General features: G+C 37.4%; 3 protein-coding genes across 3 annotated transcripts; all 3 read right to left on the minus strand.

Moving 5' to 3' along the window:
- Positions 1-41: 41 nt before the first annotated feature.
- Positions 42-13840, minus strand: LOC106932520 (uncharacterized). The gene is made up of 19 exons (XM_088005263.1): positions 13811-13840; positions 12472-12526; positions 12184-12347; positions 12018-12062; positions 11812-11918; positions 11461-11630; positions 10111-10274; positions 9807-10017; positions 9476-9661; positions 9190-9380; positions 8000-8063; positions 6870-7033; positions 6440-6484; positions 6150-6256; positions 4405-4574; positions 3958-4121; positions 3122-3332; positions 1577-1786; positions 42-1482 (listed from the first exon to the last, which is right to left on the minus strand). The coding sequence occupies exons 1-19, from the start codon at positions 13838-13840 to the stop codon at positions 1199-1201; spliced, it is 2742 nt and encodes a 913-aa protein (XP_087861389.1). The 3' UTR covers positions 42-1198.
- Positions 13841-14175: 335 nt separating this feature from the next.
- Positions 14176-18067, minus strand: LOC148159957 (5-hydroxytryptamine receptor 3C-like). The gene is made up of 11 exons (XM_088005264.1): positions 17985-18067; positions 17808-17883; positions 17445-17493; positions 17079-17242; positions 16934-16978; positions 16705-16811; positions 16289-16458; positions 15576-15739; positions 15264-15474; positions 14873-15058; positions 14176-14777 (listed from the first exon to the last, which is right to left on the minus strand). The coding sequence occupies exons 1-11, from the start codon at positions 18065-18067 to the stop codon at positions 14488-14490; spliced, it is 1545 nt and encodes a 514-aa protein (XP_087861390.1). The 3' UTR covers positions 14176-14487.
- A 312-nt stretch (positions 18068-18379) lies between these two features.
- On the minus strand, positions 18380-24862 carry LOC148159958 (5-hydroxytryptamine receptor 3A-like). The gene is made up of 9 exons (XM_088005026.1): positions 24571-24862; positions 23740-24185; positions 23438-23482; positions 23193-23299; positions 22758-22927; positions 20942-21105; positions 20622-20832; positions 20025-20210; positions 18380-19571 (listed from the first exon to the last, which is right to left on the minus strand). Exons 2-9 carry the CDS (start codon positions 23848-23850, stop codon positions 19297-19299), a joined length of 1269 nt encoding a protein of 422 aa, XP_087861152.1. The 5' UTR covers positions 23851-24185; positions 24571-24862; the 3' UTR covers positions 18380-19296.
- Positions 24863-25718: the final 856 nt, after the last annotated feature.

The following is a 25718-nucleotide window of genomic DNA, read 5'->3' on the forward strand; positions in this document are numbered from 1 at the left end:
ATGTCAAAAAGTTGATTTTATACTGAATACAGACACTGACAGAGAGTTTTAATGCTTTTAATTCTTAGGAGTACATATTCATAAACATAATAACCAGAAAAAAATACCCAATTCATTATGGACCAAAAACAGAATAAGGGCAGGAATAAGTTGTTATTTCACACCTACAATGAGCATTCATCCATTTTATTTTTCAGCACCTCCACCTGCAGGGAATCACATCCCGTTCCAGTTCTGCATTGATTAATTATAGGCTCATCTGGGATTTATAGTTGGCTTAAAAAAAAAAATAAAAAAATCACAATTTCGTTGACAACACCGGCTGTCATCATGATCAGCAAATATATCAACTTTAATTAGGTCTCAAGGATGTAAGTTCCCTCAAATAAATACAAAATGCAGTTAAAGGGGTTTATTATTGGGGTTAAACAATCCAAACCCACATGGCTCTTTGTGAAAAAATGTTTCCCCTTGTTAAAACATAACTGTGGTTTATCACACCTGAGTTCAATGTCTCTAGACCTGATTACTGCCAAACCTGTTCTCAATCAAAAAATCACTTAATAAACAGGAGCCAGGTGAAAAAGTGAAGTACACCAAAAAGATGGACATCATGCTGAGAGCCAAATAAATTTAGAAATATATGAAAAAGAAAGAAATTGAGGTCTATTAGTCTGGAAAGTGTTACGAAGTCATTTCTAAAACTTTGGGACTCCAGGAAACCACAGTGAGAGTCATTAGCCACAAACAGCAAAAACAGAAACAGTGGTGGCCTAACTTTACAATTTGATTATTTACGTCATCCTTTATGGTTATGTGCAAGAGGATCAACAAATGTCCAGGCAACATTATAATCTAAAAGTGATAAGTAAGCTACAACTTGAATTTAATGTTTTTTAATGTATATAATTCAACTCAGTTTCACACAGTCTAATATTTTGCAGTGATAGAGCATGCCTTGAAAATATATCATAAGAAAAATATTTGATAACAAGGATATTCATATGTTTGAAGTTGCTAGAAACAGAAGATGGCACCTGGGTTGTGAAAGTCAATGATTGATTGATTTGATTTTAACTTGAACTAATTATATTCTAAATAACATCTGTGATTTAATGGAACACATTAAATCAGGGGCCGTAGTTTGTGGACCCCTGCATTAAATTCTAAATAAAACTGCAGTAAAGCAAACTGGTTGTTATGCAGAGTTATATGAGGCGACCCAGATAATGATGATGGAAACGAAGCTGACTGATGTGAAGAAGATGTAGAAGATGAACAGCAGGCGGTCGATGACGAGGCCGATCTGGATCCAGTCCTCTGAGCTGGGACTTCCCTTGAGCTGCTGGACAACATGGCGGTGGATGGCCTGGAGATCCCTGCTCAGGTTCTTCAGAACCTGGAGGGTCTCGGCCTCCTTTAGCGTTGCCTTCCTCTCTGTCGTTTCATTCCCTTTGGACTCTGTGGGGACATCTGCCATTTCTGTCCCAGAGAAAGCAAATTATCATTGTCAATTCAAAATGAGCAAAATGGATAATGTTGGAGATTAAAACCATATTTTGGGTCTGTGGCCAACCTCGTGTATCAGGATTCTTAAACACCAGGTCTTCTTGCGGCTCAGGCTTTGGTGGAAGCCCCACAAGTCGACCCAAGAAGCGAAGAACGAACGCCTTCATCCAACGAGGAGGTGCAGTGTAGTGAGCCGAGCCCCGCAGAAGATTGGTGATGAAGATGGTCTCCATCAGACTGGTGACCATCATAGTCAGACAGAGAGACAGGAACACATCTGGAACAGTAACCAGAAAAAGCTCTAACACTTTGAAGTTGTTTTACAGAAAAACAAAAATCAGAAATGTAACTTTTTGAGATATACCTTCTGACTTTAGCATTTGTCTGTTAATAGATACTTACACTTTATTTTGATTCCATCATTTTGCATAAAAAGTAAAACTGGAAATGGTGCCTTATGTTTATATTATGTTATTAAGTTGCTCTCACTTTGTTTCGACAATGCATGTTACACAGGCTTATAAAGCTCATGAGTAAGCTAGCTAGTCTTTATGAATGTGTATTTGAATCACAAGTGTAAAAATCACAGCATTCAGCTGCCTCAGGCTGTATTGTGTTATTTTCACTACAACATATTTTACCTTACATATTTTTGTTGATCAGTTATCTTGGGTTGATAGATTTCATGCTCTATCTGTGCCTCAATTTTAATGAAAATATTAGCTGAAATAATCTGACATTAAGTTGGGCTGGCATCAGCTGGAGCCACTTCAAGCACTCAGCATGCAGAAGTGATTGAACCTTCATTAGTGCAGAGAGACCATCTGCATGGTTTATCATTGTCTTGATAAACCAATTAGTTAAAGTTGTAGCATGTGTAATTTACATGGCAAAATTGTGATGCTCATAGAATAATGTTTTGGAATTGGCTTTGCTGGTTATCAAGCTATATGTACTGGAGTATGTAGTGATAAAAATGACAATGCAGGAGTGTTAACTACGAAAGGGAGCATGTCTTCTTGAATAGGTGATAGTCAGCAGTTTTAGGATTGTAAAGTTTTTACGACAGTCAAAAAAAAGAAATTAGCATTTACACAAATCTAATTTATTTAACAGATTTGCTTTAAAATAAGATACTGAATCTTGAAGCCAATCATCTCACTCACATTAAAGGTTGACATGTTATATTTGTGATAATTACGTAGATAAAAAAATTTGGAGGTTAACTTTGCAAACATGCTTCCAAGTGTTGCTCTGCGAAAAGCTACAGAAGCATTTAATGCCCAGCAAAACGACCAGACTGACATTGTCCTAAAAGTTGTGTTCATCCAGTTGTGCAAATACAGATTTGTTTACTGTGCTTGGGTCATGAAAGCATTCCCATTTTACCAGAAGATATTTCTCTCAGTCTATGCATGATTTTTCTGTTTCTGTGGATTTTAAGAGAGATATCTCAGGTTTCATTTTATGTTCTGAGATGTCTGCAACCTAAACTTTCAACACTTTAACCCCTGCAATGTATGTGTTATCATATTGCCTTAACTTTGCATTAACGACTAGATACATTCTACACATGCAGTAAGATAAATCAGCAGAGCTTCTGAGAACTGACTGATGAGAGGGATGGTGTTTCCAGTGTTAGGGAGCAGGTCGTTGGTGCTAAGCAGGAAGACAGTGTAGCCCAGGACGAGGGTCATCTTGAACAATGACCGGTCGATGCTTTGGATGGGCAGGATGAAGCTGAAGAGATCCACAGTGATGAGGAAACAGCTGGGGATCAGGAGGTTAACCACATACATGGTAGAGTGGCGCCGAACAGAGACCTGCAGCAGAATAATGCATGTAAGCAGACGGTAAATCTGAGACAGATACAAAACTTGAATGTCAGTAGAAAGAGCTCAAAAAACCATAATCAGTAAAAAGTGGAAACAACTTTGTGGTGAAAAGTAACATTTTTAATTTAATCAGTTCCTCCAGGATTTTGCAATTATTTTTGTGATTTTCTGCATTCAAAATCATTAGTTTTGTGGTGCTACTTTAGAAATATTTGCAAGGACTTTTGCAATAAAATAAAAAAATAAAAATGTGCAATAAACGCATAATTATGCATTGGTGTTAAAAAAATATGGGGATCTGTTGATTTTGTGTAAATTTCCACACAGAATTTACGCAAACATTTTGCGTGGAAAAATTTTTGCGTACATTTTGTTTGCGTATTTAAATACTGTAAATACAAGTATATACAGTATTAATTTTAATTAATGCTGTAAATGCAATTTGAATGCAAATGCAAAATTGCCTTTTTTTTAGCATCTCTTGTTTTTATTGATGGATTAAACTAATTCACTTGGTCAAGAATTTGTGTTTTCTGTGAATGTGCTGATGTTTCCCACTTAGTTTATAATTAGTTAACATCAAACATTATAAATAACTGCATCAGTTTCTTACAAAGAAGCGAAGCTCATCATAAGTGGACCCCTCTAGGGTTGGTACTGCCACCTTCTCTGATTTGATTCCAACTAGCTGCCATTCACCCATTGTTGCCATTTCATTTATCGATGCCTGAAATATGTCCTGGTCTGTGCCTACAAGTTCAAGTTGTACAGCATCACCTGTAAGGACAATAAAAATAATGTTGGACCAGATCAAGTTGCTCAGCAAATGGAGAATATTTTCTTAAAGGGAAGGTATTATGTATGTCTTTGGCAAATATGTACCATTTTATAACGCAGTCAAATAACTATGTCACCTTCAGTTACTATAAAAATGCTATATATATCAAACATGACTTAAAAAATGCAATTTCGTAATTTAAAAATAATAAAACATATTAGTAAATAATAATAATGAAACCCATCTATTCTCTGCTTTATAGTCAACATAGTTTGTACTTACTGAGGTGTATGTAGGAATTGAAAGTGAAAGTGCATCTTTGAATATCGAATGGAAACAGGTAGATGTTGAGACTGCAGGAGCTCACGACTCTGACAGGCAAGCCATCATAAACGAGACCACTGGAATGAAGGTAGGTGTACGGGACGCTTGGTGCTAAGTTCTTCTCCATGCTGCAGAAAATCAGACACAGATAATATTAAATACAGTACATATCTTATTTCCACCTGGTCGAATTTCAATAACTAACAAGAACTCTAATTAGAATGGAAAATGTCAGCAACCTGATGTTTCTTGACGCAATAATGACCAGGGCTTTTGAAAACATTCATGCCTTTTACATTGTTCTACAAATTTTTGCAAGAAAGACACACAAAGTAGGTAATAATAGTGAAATATATATATATATATAAAAAAAAAAAAAATTCCCTTCTCACCCTCCGCGGGTGGTCTCTTTCATCCTCTGAGCTCGGGTCCTCTACCAGAGGCCTGGGAGCTTGAGGGTTCTGCGCAGTATCTTGGCTGTGCCTAGAACTGCACATTTCTGGACTGAGATGTCTGATGTTGTTCCTGGGATCTGTTTGAGCCACTGCTCCAGTTTGGGGGAGCAGTGGCTCATATATATATATATATATATATATATATATATATATATATATATATATATATATATATATATATATATATATATATATATATAATACATCAAGGACAAAGCCTCAACGGACGATGTGCTCAGCGAATGTCTCAGGCAATGGGGAACAGAGGACGAGGTGCTGGAGGAACCATCATGGGAGGACAAGCCCCTACATGGGATGTACCACCGACAAATAACTGAAGTGGCTGATATCAGGAAATCCTACCAATGGCTGGAGAAAGCTGGACTCAAGGACAGCACAGAGGCCCTCATCCTGGCCGCCCAGGAACAGGCCCTAAACACCAGAGCAATAGAGGCTCAGATCTACCACACCAGACAAGACCCAAGGTGTAGGTTGTGCAAGGAGGCCTCTGAGACAGTCCAGCACATAACAGCAGGGTGCAAGATGCTGGCAGGGAAAGCGTACATGGAACGACATAACCAAGTGGTGGGCATAGTGTACAGGAACATCTGTGCCGAATATGGACTGGAAGCCCCGAGGTCAAAATGGGGGACACCCCCAAAGGTGGTGGAGAATGACCGAGCTAAGATCCTGTGGGACTTCCAGATCCAGACAGACAAGATGGTAATGGCGAACCAACCGGACATTGTGGTGGTGGATAAAGAACAGAGGAAAGCCGTTGTGGTGGATGTAGCAATACCAAGTGACCACAACATCAGGAAAAAGGAGCACGAGAAACTGGAGAAATACCAGGGCCTCAGAGAGGAACTGGAGAAGGCCTGGAAGGTGAAGACCACAGTGGTGCCTGTGGTCATCGGGGCCCTCGGGGCAGTCACCCCCAAACTGGAGCAGTGGCTCAAACAGATCCCAGGAACAACATCAGACATCTCAGTCCAGAAATGTGCAGTTCTAGGCACAGCCAAGATACTGCGCAGAACCCTCAAGCTCCCAGGCCTCTGGTAGAGGACCCAAGCTCAGAGGATGAAAGAGAGAGAGAGACCACCCACGGAGGGTGAGAAGGGTGTGTGTGTGTGTGTGTGTGTGTGTGTGTGTGTGTGTGTGTGTGTAAAATAACTTAAAATCTCCTGTGTGTAAACCTTGAGATCTTTATGCCTCAAGTTATTCATCTACATCCAAAGACAAACTTACAACTCGTTGATGACGATATCTGGCACCCAGAGCAGGTTCCGTGCAACTGCAATCCATTCAACACCACATTCCTCTTGGTCCCAAACAGTAAATTCGTTTTGCCACTCCTGTACACATAATCACATGTTTTAAATTTAAATACCAGAATTTACCTCATCAACAGCAAAGCTTTGTACTTTACACCATTAGACACACTGATAGATTCAGTGTGACCAAATTGTAAAGGTTTGGTTCTCTAAATATTATAAGTTAGAATCACTTACGAAAGTGATTTTAAGGAAAACACTTACTAAAGATTCCCAAATGAAAGTTGTCAGTACCTGGGACTTCTCATCCTGAAAAGAACAGTAAACTTTTCATATTTTTTTTAAAGCAGCAGTTGGTAACTTTTACAAAAACATTTTTTTTTTTTACATATTTATTAAAACTAACTGTATATTTAGACGTTACAACACAAGACAGGTAAATAAGCTCTGATGCCTCCTCTCTGTGGTCCTACTGCTGTCTGCAGAAATACACCGCTCAGTCAGAAACAACCAATCATACATACAAAAATATGTAAAAAAAAATTTAAAAAAATTAAAAGTTACTCTGTACTTTTAAGAAACATCTTAACAAAATCTCGTACGGGTGACAAAATAGAGCCAATGATTCAACAAAAACAGCAAAGGGGAAAAAATGAGAAAAGAAAAAAAAAACTACACAAAAAGTTGTTCTTACCACTCCCAAAATGCCGAAGAGAATGAATGAAATCTTAACTTGGGTTACGACCGACATATTTACTACAGGTCGAATGGCGTTCAGGTCAAACACTGGCTTTAGGGAGCTCAGCAGTGAAGCTGGAGTCGGCTGGGAGCAGTTCAGAACGGCGGAGTTGAACGGGGCTGCAAACGGCAAAAAAGAAAATATAATATTTTAATGGGTCAATAACACACATATTCTTCAATAGGTAAACTATTTCCTGTCTGGATTTTTATGTGAGTTTTATGAAGTTTCAGGGCGTAATAGAGTTTTTATAGTAACCCTAGATGTACATATTCTAGACTGTGATTGTTCATAAAACAAAGATGAAGCCAAAAATACAAAATTGAGTAGAAAGCTAAATACATCCTTGGTGTTTAAATACAAAATAAGAAGGTAAGTCAGGAGTTTCTGAGTAAATCATTTCACTAGCTGAGCAATAATTAGTGTGACCTCTTCTACAAGAGCAGAAGTTCAACAGTTCCCTTGTCTGGGTCATACGGATATGTAAAACGATGGAAAAACATAAGCAGAGATTAAGTGTGGGAGTGAGCAGGGATGTGGTCAGGATGAGAGAAGATCTGTTGCCAACTTTATGACTTTGTTTCTATATTTAGAGGCTTTTCAGACTCCTCTAGAGGCTTTTTTTTTTAAAACAAGCGACTGCCGTGAAATCTAGCTCTCCTTATCTGAGTTATTGGAGAATTTATATGTTGACATGTGAAAGAACCAGCTATCTGAGGGTCATACAGGCATGATGCTGTATCAGGGGCCCACAAACTCCTCTGAAAAGACACTAGAGATTGATCGTCATTTTTAAAGTAACTACTGGAAAAAACAATTCTACAAGCCATTGCATTATGAGATGTGCTTAGTTTTTTTTTTCCACACAATATTTATGTTTTTGCTTCTATTTTGCTTATTACATTAACATACAGTGTAGAATCTGTTTTTGGACAGTCAAGGTTGAAATAATTCATAACCTGGTGAAGAGCTGGTCGGTTTTATTATATCCTGATAGAGCTGATTTTTTTACTTAAAGTGTAGTTTAAACAGAACTGCGAGAGCATAAACTCAACTAGGTCAAAAGAAATAAGTCCTGTACTTACCCAGAGTCAGCAGAGAGATGAGGATGAATAGTTGCTTAGAAGGCTTGACTTTCAGCAGGCAGCACTAAAAACATTAACACTGGGTCAGCAGTAGTTGTTAGACTGAGTGATGTGTAAGTGGTGAGGGCTGTCCAGTTAGATTTGAGCATACGATTCAAAGGCCTTCTTTATAAAAAGTAAAAAACAACAAAAAAATAGCATTTATTCATTTTTCGGTGGAAAATTATTTGCACTTTGCTACAGGTTTTGAAAAACCTTTCAATTACCCTGTTTGTTTTTTTGTTTTTTTAGGAGTTTTAACCCAACGTAACGTCAGGAAAAAAAATAAATAAATAAATACTTGATCTGGATGAGATTTTAATTCAAAGCCATTTGAAACCTGGAGGCTAAAAATGTAAAACACTAAATTATCAGATTTGGTGGGATTGGGATTATTTTCAATATTATGTTCAATTTTTAAAACTTTTAAAAATTCAGTTGATCATATGTTTACTAAAACCCGGATTTAGAAGCAAAATATTTTTTTCACACTCACATTTAAGCTTACTTAAACTCTGACAGTAGAAATTGGGCTTTATTTTGCTTTGGGGAAACATTGTTACCTATAACCTTAAAATGCAGCTGCAATGTCTCATTCAACGTCACTAAATGTGGTTGGCGAAACTTTGACTTCTATATATCTCACACTAAAATCCTCTGCAAATTTAAAATAATGGAGTTGGAAATAAAATAAAGTGTTGGAAAGAAAATTCAATGAAAAGCTGTTAGACATTTTTCAAGTAAATTTTATTTTGCAGAAAACCTTTCCTCCATTTAAAATTCCACAATGTTACATAAGACGTTGCGTTGTAATTATCTATAATAAATATTAAATAAGTGATAAATAAAATAGAGATTTTAAAGCCCCATAAATCAGTGAGTACATTATCTTTCTAAACAGTTGAAGGTTTATTAAAGTATATGGCACTAACAATGTTGCTAAAATAATTCACTGTTTAAAATTCTCTAAAAAAAAAATTACAATATTGTGGTAAAAATTCTGCAAGCACTTTCTGAATAAATGCAGGTCTCCAACATGCAGCGGTCTACTGGTTGTATGAGTTAATCCAGACAATACTGATGGTGATGAAGCTGACTGATATGAAGACGATGTAGAGGCCAAACAGCAGGCGGTCAATGATGAAACCCACCTGGATCCATTCCTCAAAGCTCTGCTGCCCCTTCTGCTTCTGCTGCTGCTCCACCTCACAGCGGACGGCCTGCAGGACGCGGCTCAGGCTCTTCAGCTCCGTCAGAGCCTCGTCTTCCTCAGCTGATCCTTCTGTTCCTGGAGGACCTTCATCGGATTTCATTTCTGCGACCGCTGACATCTTCCTCCGCTCTATTTTTTAGAAAACAGTGATGACATTTACCTATTATCGATTTTATTTATTTCATTTCTCATTTGATTTTTATTATTTAATGTTCCCTGCATACCCGATTTTTTTGGCTTCTCAGTTTTTCTCGGCATGCAAACGAGACAGCCGAGAAAATTCAGAACGAGAATCCGAATCCATCGAGGGACGGGAGAGAAGTCAGGCGAGTTGCTCAGCAGGTTGGTGATGAGGATGGTCTCCAGCAGACTGGCCACCATCAGAGCCAGGCAGAGAGAGAAGAAGACATCTGGTGGAAAGAGAGCAGAGGATGCAGGAAAGGAAAGTTTGAACAGCTTTGGTTTATTAGAATCATTATTGAAAAGACAAATTATCTTAGCACTTTAACAACCAGATGTGCACAACTATCAATGTTCCCTGAAGCTCTGACTGACTTATCAGAGGTATGACGTTTCCAGTGACTGGCAGCAGGTCGTTCATGATGAGCAGGAAGACGGTGTAGCCCAGGATGAGGGTCATCTTGAAGGAGGACCTGTCTACACTCTGAGGAGGCAGCAGGAAGCTGAAGAGGTCCACTGTGATGAGGAAGCAGCTGGGCAGCAGCAGATTCACCACGTACATGGTGGCACGGCGCCGCACTCGGATCTGGACAGAGAACAGGATTAAAACCGGAACGCCGCTTACTGTGATATATAATTCAATGATATATAATCATTTGAAAATATACTATCAACTTACATAAAATGCAAGCATGTCTGTATAAAGACCCGACTCAACATCATTAGCTACTTTCTTTGCGGTGATGTCCATCAGCTCCCATTCACCCATGGTGGTCATCACCTCTTTGGAGAACTCTGTGATTAGATCTGGGTCACGGCCGAGGAAAACTCTGATCTCAATCGCTGGAGAAAGAAAAGGACGCACATTACGTTTAATAAAATCTCTACCCTTCTAACACATGGTCATCTATTTAATAATTGAAAATATTTAAGAATAACAGGAAAAAAGAAGCCAAACATTGATTTCCCTGGTATTGACAGAATTTCTTTCTCTACAGTTATTATCTATATCTAATCATTTTGCAGTTATGGAAAACCTATGAAAATTATGCAACATTTAAAAAAATGTAATTTGGTGTTTCCAGAGACTGGCAACACCAGTCAAAACTTCTCTATTAGTTTTGAAATGAGATAAGTAACTGACACATGGACTCGTCTTTGAGTTATGTCCTTCACAATGTACCATTTAATGATAATTAATGCAGAAAAGATGGGTGAGCTCAATAGATGCACACATTTATACTACAGACAATTGCTGAATAATCTCAGATTTAACAGAAAAAACATTCATGGTGAAGGGAAGAATTACACACGTCAAGAACAACATATTTCCTTGACGGATATCTCAAACGGGAAATCAACAGTTAATCTCCCATGCAACTTTGACATGTGTTTGTAAAACTCCTGTTTCCAATGTCCTTTGTACCATATAGTGCATTGTAAGAGGAACGTTGTATTGTACAAGGTGTAGGTTCTATTAAAAACTTCACTGTCCCATTTACTGATTAGACACAAGATTGAAAAACATACTTTGAAAAGTTTTACCCAAGCTTTTGAGACTAAGTATGAGGGCCGACAATTTTGATTAAAGGTATTTAATATATATAAATTTTGTTTCTAATTATCGCCTAGTCATTGACTTTGGTAGGTCACAGGCAAGTATACATATGTTATTACAAGTCAATATATATATCAAATATAATACCAATTTCCCTCTAGAGACTCACAATTCACTGAGTTATGAATTGAAACTTGTGTTCTTGCCTTTAACAAAACTTTTTGAACAAGTTGATTTCTTACATAAAATAGTACTAATTATGCCTCAGCATCTCAATTGGACTAAATGACTAGAGACTGTCATCAGCCAGCAGCCTGGACACAGTTTGACATAAAGATGTTTTGCCCTTTGAAGGTCCTGATTGTAGTTTACATCCTGATTACAGCACAACAGGTGATCCCAGCGAGATACATTGAACCTTTTCTCAGTTTCAACTTCAACTTAAAGAAAGACTTGAAGAGAGAGACTCACCGTAGTAGATGTAGGAGTTGAAAGTCAGGGAGCAGTTCTGTATGTCGAAGGGGAAAGTGTAGATATTCAGGTTGCAGGAGCTCACAACTCTGACAGGAAACGAATCCCTCACCGTTCCATCATTAAACAGGTAAACATACGGGACTGATGGCGCTTTGTTCTCCTCCATGCTAAGAGGGCAAAAAATCAGAACATGACAAGTTTAGGAAAACCCACATTGAATTCAAAACCTTTAAAGTTGCGCAAAATATACTAAATTACAAAAAAGTATCTTTTTGTCACCCTGTGCCTTTAACGAACCTATTTTGCAACATTATTGTTCAAAATTTAAGGTGCTAAAACTAAACTCACAACTCATTGATTACAATATCTGGAAGCCAAAACTTTTCCTTGGGAAGAGAAATCTTGTCAGTGCCACACTGGACTGGATCCCAACTGATGTACTCATTCTTCCACCACTGAAACACAAAAATCTCAGTTAGCTTTTTAACTTTATGCATAGAAAGTAATCAGTCGAATAAAAATGAGAGACGGCAACAAATGTTTTCACAGCTTACATAGTTCAGCCAAATGTAAGTGACGAGGAGTTGGGACTTTTCATCCTGGAATACGAATGCGACACTCAGCTTTAATCCTAACAAAATTTAAATATTTAAACTGTGCACTCTCTATTTTATCAAAGAAATCATATTTTATTTTAAAATGGGTGGAAGCTCAACATGCCACTCCTAATATCCCGTAGAGAGTGAAGTAGACGCTGATGTTGGTGTAGGTCAGCTGGTTCTCGACGGGTCGTATGGCGCTCAGGTCGAAGGCAGGAGACAGAGCCGCCAGGAGGCTGGGCTGGTCCGGCTGGGCGCAGTTCACCTCGACGGCGCCACAGAAAGCTGACGAGCAGGATATATTAGCAACAATGAGGCTTAAACCTTTAAACTGTGCAAACAATCTGCTAATAATATTTAATAATGACTATTTTCAATATTAATTAATCAACTATTTTTAAACATTCACCTGGCAGAAAGAGGAGGAGAATTACCACAGTGGGCATTGCGGACGGAAGAAGCAGCTGAAAATAAAATAAAAAGTCAGTTCGTCTCTAGATTTTTGTTAAATTGTTTGACGTTACAATTCATTACCCCGGCAGAAGAAAATTTCAAGCAAATTGGGGAATGTTTTGGTTCTGAATTGATATGTTGAAGAGGTGCAGAGTCTGGAGTTGAAATTTGCAGACTTGAAGCTCAACACCACAGATTGAAAGTCTAAAGAAAAATTCAAAATGCTGCTTAACATAGAAAGGTTTGACTGTTTCAAAGGCAGTTAAAAAATCTACTTATTGAGGAAGGTTTGAATAATTTTTAACAGGCTATTTAAAAATGCATTTGCAATGAATATTATCAGTCCTTGTTAAATTGTTCTACTATTTCTATTAAGAACAATAAAGTGTCTGGGTTCAAATGCTGACAGAATTGATGCTTTACCTTTGGTGTTGTTTCCTTTAATGCCAAAACATTGAGGGTGAATAAGTTTTAATTTTGCTTCTTTTTATCTTTTATTACTAAGTAAAACAGAAATCTTTGAACCTCAGTTTAAAAACTAAAAATCTGCTGCGGTATACTTCCTCCTGGCTCTCTAACGCTTAAAGAACTAGATTCAGCGTCTCACTGCTCAGATATACACAACACCTGTACAACCCAGGTGTGACAAATCCTCCTGCAAATAACGTGGGAGAGCTGAAACACGGAGCAGGGCAGCTGCTTTCTTTGCAAGTGGCTCCAAATGAAACAAACACAAACCACAGTTGACACGGTGAACCTCGCTGTGCGACTCACATGTGGTGAAGACTGACCGCGGCGCTGTCAATGTCACACCTGATGGCGGTAGGCAAATAAATGGTGGAGTCCAGACGAGAAGCAGATGTGGTCTGGTTTCTCACCAAAGTCTTTTTGCATGTTACACAAGATATTTGTTTGAAATAATCATTTATCAAATTCCTGTTCTGTTCAACGTGGGATTGTATTTCAGAAGGAAGGAGAAGTATCGGGAAAATTGATAAAATAGACTGTTATTATTATAAGTTCTTCTAAAATATATTTTAAAAAGCAACATAAAGATGGTGAGGCTGTTTCTCCTGTCATTAAGCCTCTTTGGTAGTTTTATGATCAGAAGCTAAATATTCCCATCTCTATGCACAATATTTGAGGATTTATTTGTGCCACTGAAAGCACTTGCTGACCAAAAATTCACTGGTTTTATTTTATAAATCTACAAAACTAGGTATGTATAGGTGCACTAAGATCCTCAGTTTAAAAGTGATGCTTCAATCAAGAGAAACTGAGCAAACATTTCCCACGTTGAGGCGGGTCTTAGCGCTGCCAATCATGCTTGTGTTATTAGAACCACAGGGAGGAGTCAGAGAAGCTTCATTTTTCCCCCACAATTGTTGTATCAAGTATCTTTATAAAATATAACACAGTTATGATAAACAAAACATAAACAGAATTTGATTGACAAAAGAAGCTTCCCAGAACAGATCACTTTTCTTTAACTTTATTTGGTTTCATTAGGAAATTTATTTACTTGATGGGATATTTATTAATTATTTATCAACAGTTAACAACGAATAACAGGACTTTTTTTTTTTACTTAGATGTTTAATTTTGAATAAAACATCTCTCTATACATAGTAGACAGTGGGAATACAATGAAATCAACAGATTTGAGACATTTTTCAAGTATTTTTTATTTTTGCAGAAAACTTTTCCTCCATTTAAAAATGATTTTTTTTTATTTTAATCACATAAAACTTATATAATGTGTTTAATGAAAAAAAAATTGTAAGAACAAAGTTACATGAATGCATTTAAAGCCCAACAAACTAATATGAACTGTGTCATTTCTAAACAATTGCATACATATATATATATAGCATAAACATTATTGCTAAAATAAATCAATGTTGTTTTAAAAGAAATTACAAAATTCTGCAAGCACTTTCTGAATAAATGCAGGTCTCCAACATGCAGCGGTCTACTGGTTGTATGAATTAATCCAGACAATAATGATGGTGATGAAGCTGACTGATATGAAGACGATGTAGAGGCCAAACAGCAGGCGGTCAATGATGAAACCCACCTGGATCCATTCCTCAGAGCTCTGCTTCCCCTTCTGCTGCTGCTCAATCTCATAGCGGACGGCCTGCAGGACGCGGCTCAGGCTCTTCAGCTCCGTCAGAGCCTCGTCTTCCTCAGCTGATCCTTCTGTTCCTGGAGGACCTTCATCGGATTTCATTTCTGCGACCGCTGACATCTTCCTCCGCTCTATTTTTTAGAAAACAGTGATGACATTTACCTATTATCGATTTTATTTATTTCATTTCTCATTTGATTTTTATTATTTAATGTTCCCTGCATACCTGAATTTTTTGGCTTCTCAGTTTTTCTCGGCATGCAAACGAGACAGCCGAGAAAATTCAGAACGAGAATCCGAATCCATCGAGGGACGGGAGAGAAGTCAGGCGAGTTGCTCAGCAGGTTGGTGATGAGGATGGTCTCCAGCAGACTGGCCACCATCAGAGCCAGGCAGAGAGAGAAGAAGACATCTGGTGGAAAGAGAGCAGAGGATGCAGGAAAGGAAAGTTTGAAGTGTCAGAATTTCAGTGTGGCTTTAGATTAGAAGTTAACTTAATAACGAAAAAGAACAACATGTTGAAATAAGAATAAAGATAAACCATTCCAAAAAAAGTAAAAAAATAAAATCCTACAGTCAGCAAGGACAACTATCAATGACCTGAAGCTCAGACTGACTTATCAGAGGTATTGTGTTTCCGGTGATGGGCAGCAGGTCGTTCATGATGAGCAGGAAGACGGTGTAGCCCAGGATGAGGGTCATCTTGAAGGAGGACCTGTCTGTGCTCTCAGGTGGCAGCAGGAAGCTGAAGAGGTCCAAACTGATGAGGAAGCAGCTGGGCAGCAGCAGATTCACCACGTACATGGTGGCACGGCGCCGGATTCGGATCTGGACAGAGAACATGCTCAGGATTTTGCATAAGTTAAAGATTTAGATTTGGATGATGGTCATTAAATGTGATACTTTGCACCTTTTTTGCATCAACTTACATAAAATGCAAGCTTGTCTGTATAAAGACCCGACTCATCATCATTCACCAGTTTCTGTGCGGTGATGTCCACCAGCTCCCATTCACCCATGGTGGTCATCACATTCTTGGAGAGCTCTGTGATTGTTTTCGCGTCTCGCCCGAGGAAAACTCTGATCTCTTTCGCTGGAGACAGAAAAGGAAAAACAATAGGTTTAAAAATAACCCCCCTGTGGTGATCTCTTTCACAGATCAAATATATTCATGTCAAAAATTTGTCTCAGTATGCTTAGAACTGTGAAAGTGTGGCATGTATTTGTTTTTTTCTGCCTTACTTCCTTGCAGTAATGAAGTCACCTCTACAGGTCACAATTGCTGCTATTATTGCCAAGCATCTCAAGGACCGTTCTTGTATTTTAGCTTGTTGGTTTCTCTGATGCTCACAGTGGGGATCGTACTCTGTGCTTCATTCACAAGACTCTCTCTGCTTCAATAGAACAGACTGACACCAGCAGCTGGTGCCTTCCAGTGCTAAAGTCTTCACTCCTCTATGACTTCTGTCTTAGACAATTTTGTTTTAATTATTTTTTTGATTTTAAACCTTTTTGTGTTTTGGTGAATGACTGTGTTGCCTCTGAACTTCCAGATAGAGCAATGATTTTATTTGAGCTAAATATACTTGGGATTCAAATTCAATTTAAAGAAAGTAAATAAGACTTAAAGGGAGAGACTCACCGTAGTAGATGTAGGAGTTGAAAGTCAGGGAGCAGTTCTGTATGTCGAAGGGGAAAGTGTAGATATTCAGGTTGCAGGAGCTCACAACTCTGACAGGAAACGAATTCTTCACCGTTCCATCATTAAACAGGTAAACATACGGGACTGATGGCGCTTTGTTCTCCTCCATGCTAAGAGGGCAAAAAATCAGAACATGACAAGTTTAGGAAAATACATATTGAAAAGTGTCTTAACTTATTTGGTAGAAAATACTGTCAGAAGAAAATAAAAATGGAGAAAAATAAAAAGAACATTTAAACTAATCAAAACTTCAGCTTGAACATGTGTGGTTTCAAGGTAAAAATTTATCTTTTTGTCAATAAATATTTTGAAACATTATAGTTTAAAATTTATAGTGCTGATTGCTGACAACTCACAACTCATTGATTACAATATCTGGAAGCCAAAACTTTTCCTTGGGAAGAGAAATGTTGTTGGTGCCGCACTGGACTGGATCCCAACTGATGAACTCATTCTTCCACCACTGAAACACAAAAATCTCAATTAGTTTTCAGACTTTATGCATAGAAAGTAATCAGTTGAATAAAAATAAGAAACAGCAACAAAGTTGACTCATAAATGGTAAAGAATGTTTTCTCAGCTTACATAGAAGGTCCAAATGTAAGTGATGAGGAGTTGGGACTTTTCATCCTGGCGTACAAAAGACAACATTAAAAAAAATAAACTGTACACTCTTTCTTTTATAAAAGAAATCATATTTTATTTGTAAGTGGCTTGAAGCTCAACATACCACTCCTAATATCCCGTAGAGAGTGAAGTAGACGCTGATGTTGGTGTAGGTCAGCTGGTTCTCGACGGGTCGTATGGCGCTCAGGTCGAAGGCAGGAGACAGAGCCGCCAGGAGGCTGGGCTGGTCCGGCTGGGTGCAGTTCACCTCGACGGCGCCGCAGAAAGCTGACGAGCAGGATTTTCACATAATACTGAGACTCCTTCTAAGCACTTCCCAATTTCAAAGAATTAACGTTAAATGTGTTAATCCATGTTAAATGTGTGCAACATTTTATGCAACTTAATGGGAAAGTATACAGTTCAATTTTTACCTACACTTCCATTTTGATATGTTTACAAATAATCATAGTGTCGATAAAAAGCTCACCTGGCAGAATGATGATGAGAATTGCCACAGTGGCTGATGGAAGAAGCCACTAAAATAAAATAAAAATTCACTGAGCAATCAATTTTTGTTGAGTTATTTGATGGTAAATAAATGGCTTTTAAGAGTTATGGACAGATTTTTTTACAGAACAGGTTTTGTCTGACATAAATTGTTCAGTGGGAGGCGATACTTTACCTTTGGTGCATATTCCTTGGATTTCATAATATTGGAAGTGAAAAAGTTCAGTTTTAGCAGTTTTCAGTAAAATATTTTCATTCCTAAGAGAAAAAAAAACATACTTTAAACCCTCAATTTGAAACCTGATCAAGTATTATTGAAAGGTGAAGTATTTTTGCAACTCACCTTGCTACATTTAGGCTCTGATTGCTCATAAATACACAACATGACTATGACTTGAGCGTGTTGAGGACACGTCCCCCTGCAAATAATGTGGGAGAGCGGAACACAAAACAGGGCAGCTGCTCTCTTTGTAGCTGGTTTCAGATGAAACAAACACAAACCACAGCAGACGGGTTGTACCTCAGTATGCGACTGTGGTGACCGACCACATCGCTGTCACAGTCACACCTCCTGGTTATAGGAAAATACAGGGTGAACACCATGCAAGGAACAGGTGTTTTCTTTTTCTTTCTCAAAACTTGCAGCCAATGAAGCAACTAAAGTGCATTATTTTTGTAAGAAATAATAACTAACAACTTACAATATCAGACAAATATAACCTTGGTAAATGCAAAAATCAGTTTCAAATGATATTTTCAAAACTGTCTCGCTTCATACATGGAGGTCTAAACCAAAAAGGTCAAAGTAGACAAAAGATTTCATCAATAGGTGATCACTTTATGTGAACTTTCAGATTAGTTCAACCCCACTCATACTGCTCTTGTGTTTGTCAGAAATAAATTTAATTGAAAGTATTTTGGATCTGACTTTACTCCCTAACAGGGTGCTAAAAAAACAAAAAACAACAACAACAACAACAAAAAAACACTGTCTATGACTCAAACAGCTGCAGATCATTGCCGTGTCTTAGTGTTCATCTTCCGTAATGTTGCAGCATCAATATACTTTATTCTGGAGAGAGGACTAAAAAACAGAACCACATAGTTCTGAAGGAAAAAAAAATAAATCATTTTCGACTATTTTTACAAGTCAGAGTCAAAAGCTGGTGTGATCAGTTTTAGACATTTAACTTCAAATTAAAGATTTTCTCAATTCCTAATGAATACAATGTAAACAATATATATGAAGATACAAACAAGGTTAAAATGTCCAGGTTCTCATTAAACTACACCTTTAAGCAGTCAACATTCAGTGACATGTAAGAGGTCAAAGCACTCAAAGTATTCAGGAATTTATCATATCATATCATATTATATCATATCATATCATATCATATCATATCTTGGTTTCATATTACACTGCAAATAGTCATCTACACTTATGACAAACATTCGTTGAAATAAATTAAAATCTTTTTAACATAATGTAAAACAGGTAGTATAAAAAACAGAGAAACATACACATGATTCAAAATCAATATCAAAACAAATAATTTTCAATCTTTCTATGTAATGTATTATATGAAGGAATAGCATAAAATAGCATTTAAAGGTGGTGATTTAATATATTAAGCAAAATATAGATCCGATAAATCAATTATTACAATAGTACATTATTTATTCAAAACAATTGAGTAGCTTTTTAATATATTGCATCACATCATTGCTAAAATAACTCAATGTTTAAAATTCTCTAAAAAATTTACAACATTCTGGACAAAATTCTGTATAAACCTTCTTAGTAAAAGTAGATCCCTCTAACTTGCAGCGGTCTACTGACTGCAGGAGATAACCCAGAGGATGACGATGGTGATGAAGCTGACTGATATGAAGACGATGTAGAGGCCAAACAGCAGGCGGTCAATGATGAAACCCACCTGGATCCATTCCTCAGAGCTCTGCTGCCCCTTCTGCTGCTGCTCAATCTCACAGCGGACGGCCTGCAGGACGCGGCTCAGGCTCTTCAGCTCCGTCAGAGTCTCGTCTTCCTCAGCTGATCCTCCCATTTCAAGAGGATTCACATCAAATCTGTTTGTTGTTCCTGGATCTGTGTGTAAGAAGCAACGAGACTGAACTTCATGAAATTAGTCAAGATTATGTTCTTTATTTGATTCATTTATTTTCCTTCTCATTGATATTTAATATACTAGAACAAAGATTATCCTCTTTTAAATCACCAACTAGAATAGATTTGGTCCCGAAAATGCAAGATTAAAGTCTAACTCTATATAGATTTCATTGGGCTAAAGAACACAGACCAACCAAAAACGTGGGTGCATCTAAAATAGAGCTGCCAGAGTTTTGACTAATAGAAAAATAGATCATCACACCAGCTTTAGATTATTGCACTGCTTCTCTGTTTGTACAAGGATAGAGCTTAAATCTTGTTGATCTCCTGTAAAGCGCTAAAAGGTTTTGTATTTTGTTGCTCAATTTGGCAATTTGGATTATCCTGCGTACAAATGGCGTTGCCTTGCTTTAGCCGCTGCAGCTTCTGTACCTGAACCCTTTGGTTTCTCTCTCCTTCTCGGCATGCAAACGAGACAGCCAAGGAAGTTCAGAACAAGCATCCGAATCCATCGAGGGACGGGAGAGAAGTCAGATGAGTTGATCAATATGTTGGTGATGAAGATGGTCTCCAGCAGACTGGCCACCATGAGGACCAGGCAAAGAGAGAAAAACACATCTAGGGAAAGAAAACTGTGATGTCAACATTTTAGCTAAAATTTATAACGGGACTTCTTTATATGTTACAGAAAGAGTATTCAAAATATCCTGTAATTTTTATAACTTTTCCTGATTCAACATGGCTGAATCAAAAGTAATTTGACCAGAATTACCTAAACATATCTCATTTAGATGTGCTACCAATGTCTGTCTTTACAGATTATATCTTTTCTTATATTTGTGTTCTTTTACACTTTGGAAGTTTGTTGTACACAACTTTTGTTGAATCTGTTGTTTCACTTGTACTTAAATAGATAAAGTTATTTAAATTACATTTGATTTGTTGAAATAGAGATGCATATAAAGCTTCAAGGACTCTAGAGGACATCTCCAATGCACTGTGCAGTAATTATCTGAAGCTCAGACTCACTTATCAGAGGTATGGTGTTTCCGGTGATGGGCAGCAGGTCGTTCATGATGAGCAGGAACACCGTGTAGCCGAAGATGATGGTCATCTTGAAAGAAGACCTGTCTGTGCTCTCAGGAGGCAGCAGGAAGCTGAAGAGGTCCAACGTAATGAGGAAGCAGCTGGGCAGCAGCAGGGTCACTACGTACATGATGGAGCGGCGCTGCACTCGGATCTGAAGAGAAATCATAATCAGGATTCAACCAGAGTGGATACTTTTGCACAACTTGAAGATTTAAATACAATTACCAGTTCTTTTTTTTTTTAACATGCTAAAAACTTACGTAAAATGCAAGCATGTCTGGGTAAAGACCCAGCTTGTCATTTTTCTCTATTTTCTGTGCAGTGATGTCCACCAGTGCCCATTCACCCATAGTGGTCATCACGTCCTTAGAGAATGTGGTCATTAATTCTGTGTCTCGTCCAAGAATAATGTTAAGCTCAATCGCTGGGAAGAAACAACACAAACAACGGAGCTCAGTGAAAACCCACAAAAAGAAGCAATATCATTTAAATAATATGAAATTATTGGGACAGAATGAAAAAGGACATTATTATTGGAAATAATTACTAGCTGAAATTTTGATTCAGTTTATTATCACAGTCACAAAGTTCTGTGTAACTGCGTGGGATTTTATTTGACACTCCAACAGTGAGCAGTGTATTTTTATGAAGTGAAAACATACTTTGAAGATTTTTGCATGAACGCAATTCTGACGAATGTGGTGGCGAATTTATCTGGCCAGTGAACTTTCTTCCACAGACTTCTGTGCTTCATACATTGCTCCTAAGATGACTTCTCATGACTTTCTTTCAACAATAATTTTCTTCTTGACACATGACAACCCTGACAAACTTGTCATGGTTGGTTTGTATTTACTCCAATCTCTTAATTTATTTAGATGATGGATATAACAATTGTCCAACATCTATGACCCTCAAAACTGTGTTTATTCATACTTCATACAGTAATTAGGTCCACTCACACAGCTCTTGCTCAGATACCCGTTATTATCTTTCGTACCTCCTGCCTGTTTCCCTTGTGCTGTATTATTTTGGACTCATCCTTCGTGTTTAGTTTTTTGAAGGTTTTTGGTTTGTCTTATTTTTTTAAGTAACCTATTGACTTTCACCTGTTTACCCCTTCACTGTACTTGGATCCTTTACCATTTTATGACAGTGAAGTATGGTTTCTTTAAAAAGTTGAGGAGTCTAGCAAAGATGAATCCTTCCATCTATCTTCTGCTTATCCGGGGTCAGGTTGTGGGTGAAGCAGCCCAAGCAGGGAGGCCCAGACTTCCCCAGGTATTCCCAGGCCAGATGAGAAAAATACTCTCACTTATTTCCTTACAGCTGGCTCAAAAAGCTCCCATCCAGTTTGTAACAGAGGAGCAAGATCCTGTTGCTCACCCGCAATGCAGTTCTAGCATCACTTCATTGGCTTTCATTTTATTTTATGGTTAAATTTAAGACTTCATAATTTGTTTGTCAGTTTCCTGGGAACTTGACTCGCTCTTATGGCTTAGCTGAACTTTAGCACTCATATGTTTCAACTCCTGATATCAAGGCAGCACATCAGATGCTTTATAGTACCCAAGGTTTGTTATAAATCCAAAGGTGGAAGAGCTATTGCCATCGTTGCTCAGGTCAGATAATATGGAGAGGTTTGCCTCTACAAATCAGGCATCTATCTGGTCTTTGAGACAGCATCAGACCTGAAGGAATGAAAATCTTTAACAACTGCTAAAATTTAACTTTTTCGCTTCTAATGTTATAAAATCAAAGGAATAGACACCAGAAGTAAAATATTATGTTCCCATTTTACTTTTGTGTTGGTACTGTAATGAAAGAAAAATAATTTTCAGATTTCTATTAGCAAGGAAAATAAAAACCTTTCACGCCACTTCATAATTATGCTAATTTTGGTGGTCTATAATTATTAGTCTTCTGTGCAGTGACAGCCTGTTGTGAACTTATTGCTAACATCCATAATGAAACACTTTGAAATTTTGTAAATGACAAAAACTGCATCACAATAAAAAATTGTCTGTACTATTTTATTTTTTATAGAAGATGCAACATTTTGTTGCAGTGACTCACAGTAGTAGATGTAGGAGTTGAAAGTTAGGGAGCAGTTCTGTATGTCGAAAGGAAAGGCATAGATGTCGAGATTACAGGAGCTCACAACTCTGAGAGGAAGAGCGTCGTGCACCCTTCCATCGCTGTACAGGTATATGTATGGAACTGACGGTGCTTTGTTTTCCTCCATGCTAAAAGAGCAAAGCATACAAATATGAATTCTAATTACAATCTTTGTAAAAATCAATAATTCTGACTGATTTAAGCTGTTTTATGTGTAAATATTGCTCAAAACAGCTCATATTTCATTAAAAAGATAAATATTTCAGTATATTATTGTGTTTTCCCAATAGTACAGAGTGAGTAAACACATACAAATACAAATAAATTTGGAAAATTATCCATGTTTTCAAAGAGGTGTCTTACAAGTGTATCGCTTATTAGGAATCAACTCACAACTCATTGATGACAATATCTGGAAGCCAGATATTCTCTTTGGGAACTGAAATGTTGCTCATGCCACACTGAACTGGGTCCCACCTGGTAAACTCACTCGTCCACCACTGCAAGAAGAAGAAAAGAGTGGTGATAGTAGTACGCAGAGTGGCTCAAGCAATTTCTGACACAAATAAAATGAGTAAAGAAATCAAATCTGTAAAAATCAAGCTGGTTGGTTATGATATTGATATTGTTCTGCTTACGAAGTGCATCCAGAGGTAGGTGATGAGGACTTGAGACTTCTCATCCTGAAAGACAAAATATTAAATTGTTGAAATAGCACTTTTTCTTATTGTGCATCTGTGAAAATAGACATCAAAATTAAATCACACTAAAATTAAACTATACATTGATGAGTAAATATGTTATTTTGCATGATGCAATCATTATAAAATTACTTTGGTTTTAACTTGCAGCCTGACATTTTTTTAAAAATCAAATGAATCCTTCAGTTTATATTTTATATTATAAATTATATGTAATAATAATGTGACACTGAACATACCACTCCTAATATCCCGTACAGAGTGAAGTACATGGTGATGGCTGTGTGTGTGGTTTGGTTCATTACGGGCCGGATAGCCCTCAGGTCAAAGACAGGCCTGAGCGCAGCCATCAGGCTCGGTTGGTCTGGTTTGGAGCAGTTAACCTTAAATGAGCTGCACAAAGCTGATGAGGACAATTTACAGGCAAGTGAGGCCACATCTGTGTTATAGTCATTACAACTGTACAAAAACAGAACATTCAAACATGCATATCTTCAATTTTCCAAATTGTGAATACATCTGAAATTACCACTACTAATTATGGATTGTCTCAGATACAAAAGTACTTTCATAAAACAAAAAAGAACAACAACAAAAAAAAAAAACAACTTTGACACTTGTCATTAAAAGACTCACCTGGCACAATAAGAATGAGAAAAACTAGCGTGGCTGATGGGAAAACCCACTAAAGAAAGAGAAAAGAATTGAATAGAGATTTGAAGCAGCATTCAGCTTCTATGCACCACAAAACAGGAACAACCTTCTAGAAAACAGGAAAACACTGAGTTCCTTTATATCTCGGAACTCAGCTGTTTAGAGTTGAAACCTAATCATGAAACGTCAATCAATAATCTGATGTGCAAAATGTAATGTTGTTCACTATGTGTTCTATGTAATTTTGTGTTTTTATGATTTAAAGCACTTTGAAACGCCTTGTTGCAGAAAGGTGCTACACAAATAAAACTTGATTGATTGATTAATATTTACTATCTGAGAGTAAATCAATGTTAAAAAGTTATTTTCTGACAGATTGTGATATCCAGATTGTGCAGGAGGAGAAGATGCTTTACCTTAAGTGCAATTTCCTTTGACCCCATGATGCTGAGAGTAAAAGTGGAATTTTAGTAGCTGTCAGGTGGATGAAGCTTCTTCTCCTCTTCCCTATCTTGGAATAGGAAAACAAATTGAAACTTCATGTAAAACCAGGATAGGGGATGGTCATCTATACAAATAATGTTGGAGAGACCAAACTCAAGGACGAGCAGCTCATTTCCTCAAAGTTTTTTCATACAAGGCAAACAAAAACCACAGTTAGCATGATGCCCCTTGGTTTTCAACTCGCATGACATTAAGACTGACCACAGCGCTGTCAGACACCAGCGCTGCTGGTTATAGGCAAATAAACAGCAGACAGAATGTGCCAAGTGTCTGGTTTCTGGCCAAACATGCAACCTTTCTGCAGCATTTCATTAATTTAACAAACATCTTGCATATTATGTCACACGTTAATCATCTATCCATACTAAGATGTGATTGATTAATTTTGTTTTTTAATAAATATTCTAAATATGATGCCTTAGAGTGGTGCTTTCCATTGTAAGGGTCAGGACCTCTCTGGGTTACAAGGCAAAGCTAACAGCTCCCGTTCAGCTTAACCGAGAACCTTCTACTTGAAAGATCTGTATTTTTCCAATTTGTCAACTGTTGTCTAATGCACTTTCGTTCTGATATATCAGTTTTTCTAATGCAAAAACCTTCAAAAAAGAGATACTGCAGAGACAAACAAGCTAAAACAGCAAGTGGTATCAAGATATCTTAGGTTTCAATTGCAACATGCAAACTATGCAGAAAGAAGAAGATGCTGCTTTGGCACTATTGATGTCATCTATGCCACCGGAAAACAAGTAGACTCAATTTCTTATTTTTGCTTCAAATTCTAATGGCCAGCATCAACACATATCAAAATAAATGTGAATGCAAACTGAAACATTTCAGCTCAGCATGGGGTGCATCAGATAAAAGTTAATTCTGCAAAATATTTTGCATTTACAAGGTGCTAAATGAGATGGCTCTACTTCCTTTTTTCCAGGTGCCACCATAAAAGCATGAAATAATTACAGACCAATAGATTTAACAAACAAATTAGGTGAAGGTCTTGCTGGGTTTATTGGATTACCCATGTGTAGGAGGCTGTCATTGCTGAAATGTCCTTTTTGAG

The sequence above is a fragment of the Poecilia mexicana genome, unplaced genomic scaffold (genome assembly GCF_051168715.1).
Source record: "Poecilia mexicana isolate PSO_F unplaced genomic scaffold, ASM5116871v1 scaffold_4, whole genome shotgun sequence".
NCBI classification, from domain to species: domain Eukaryota; kingdom Metazoa; phylum Chordata; class Actinopteri; order Cyprinodontiformes; family Poeciliidae; genus Poecilia; species Poecilia mexicana.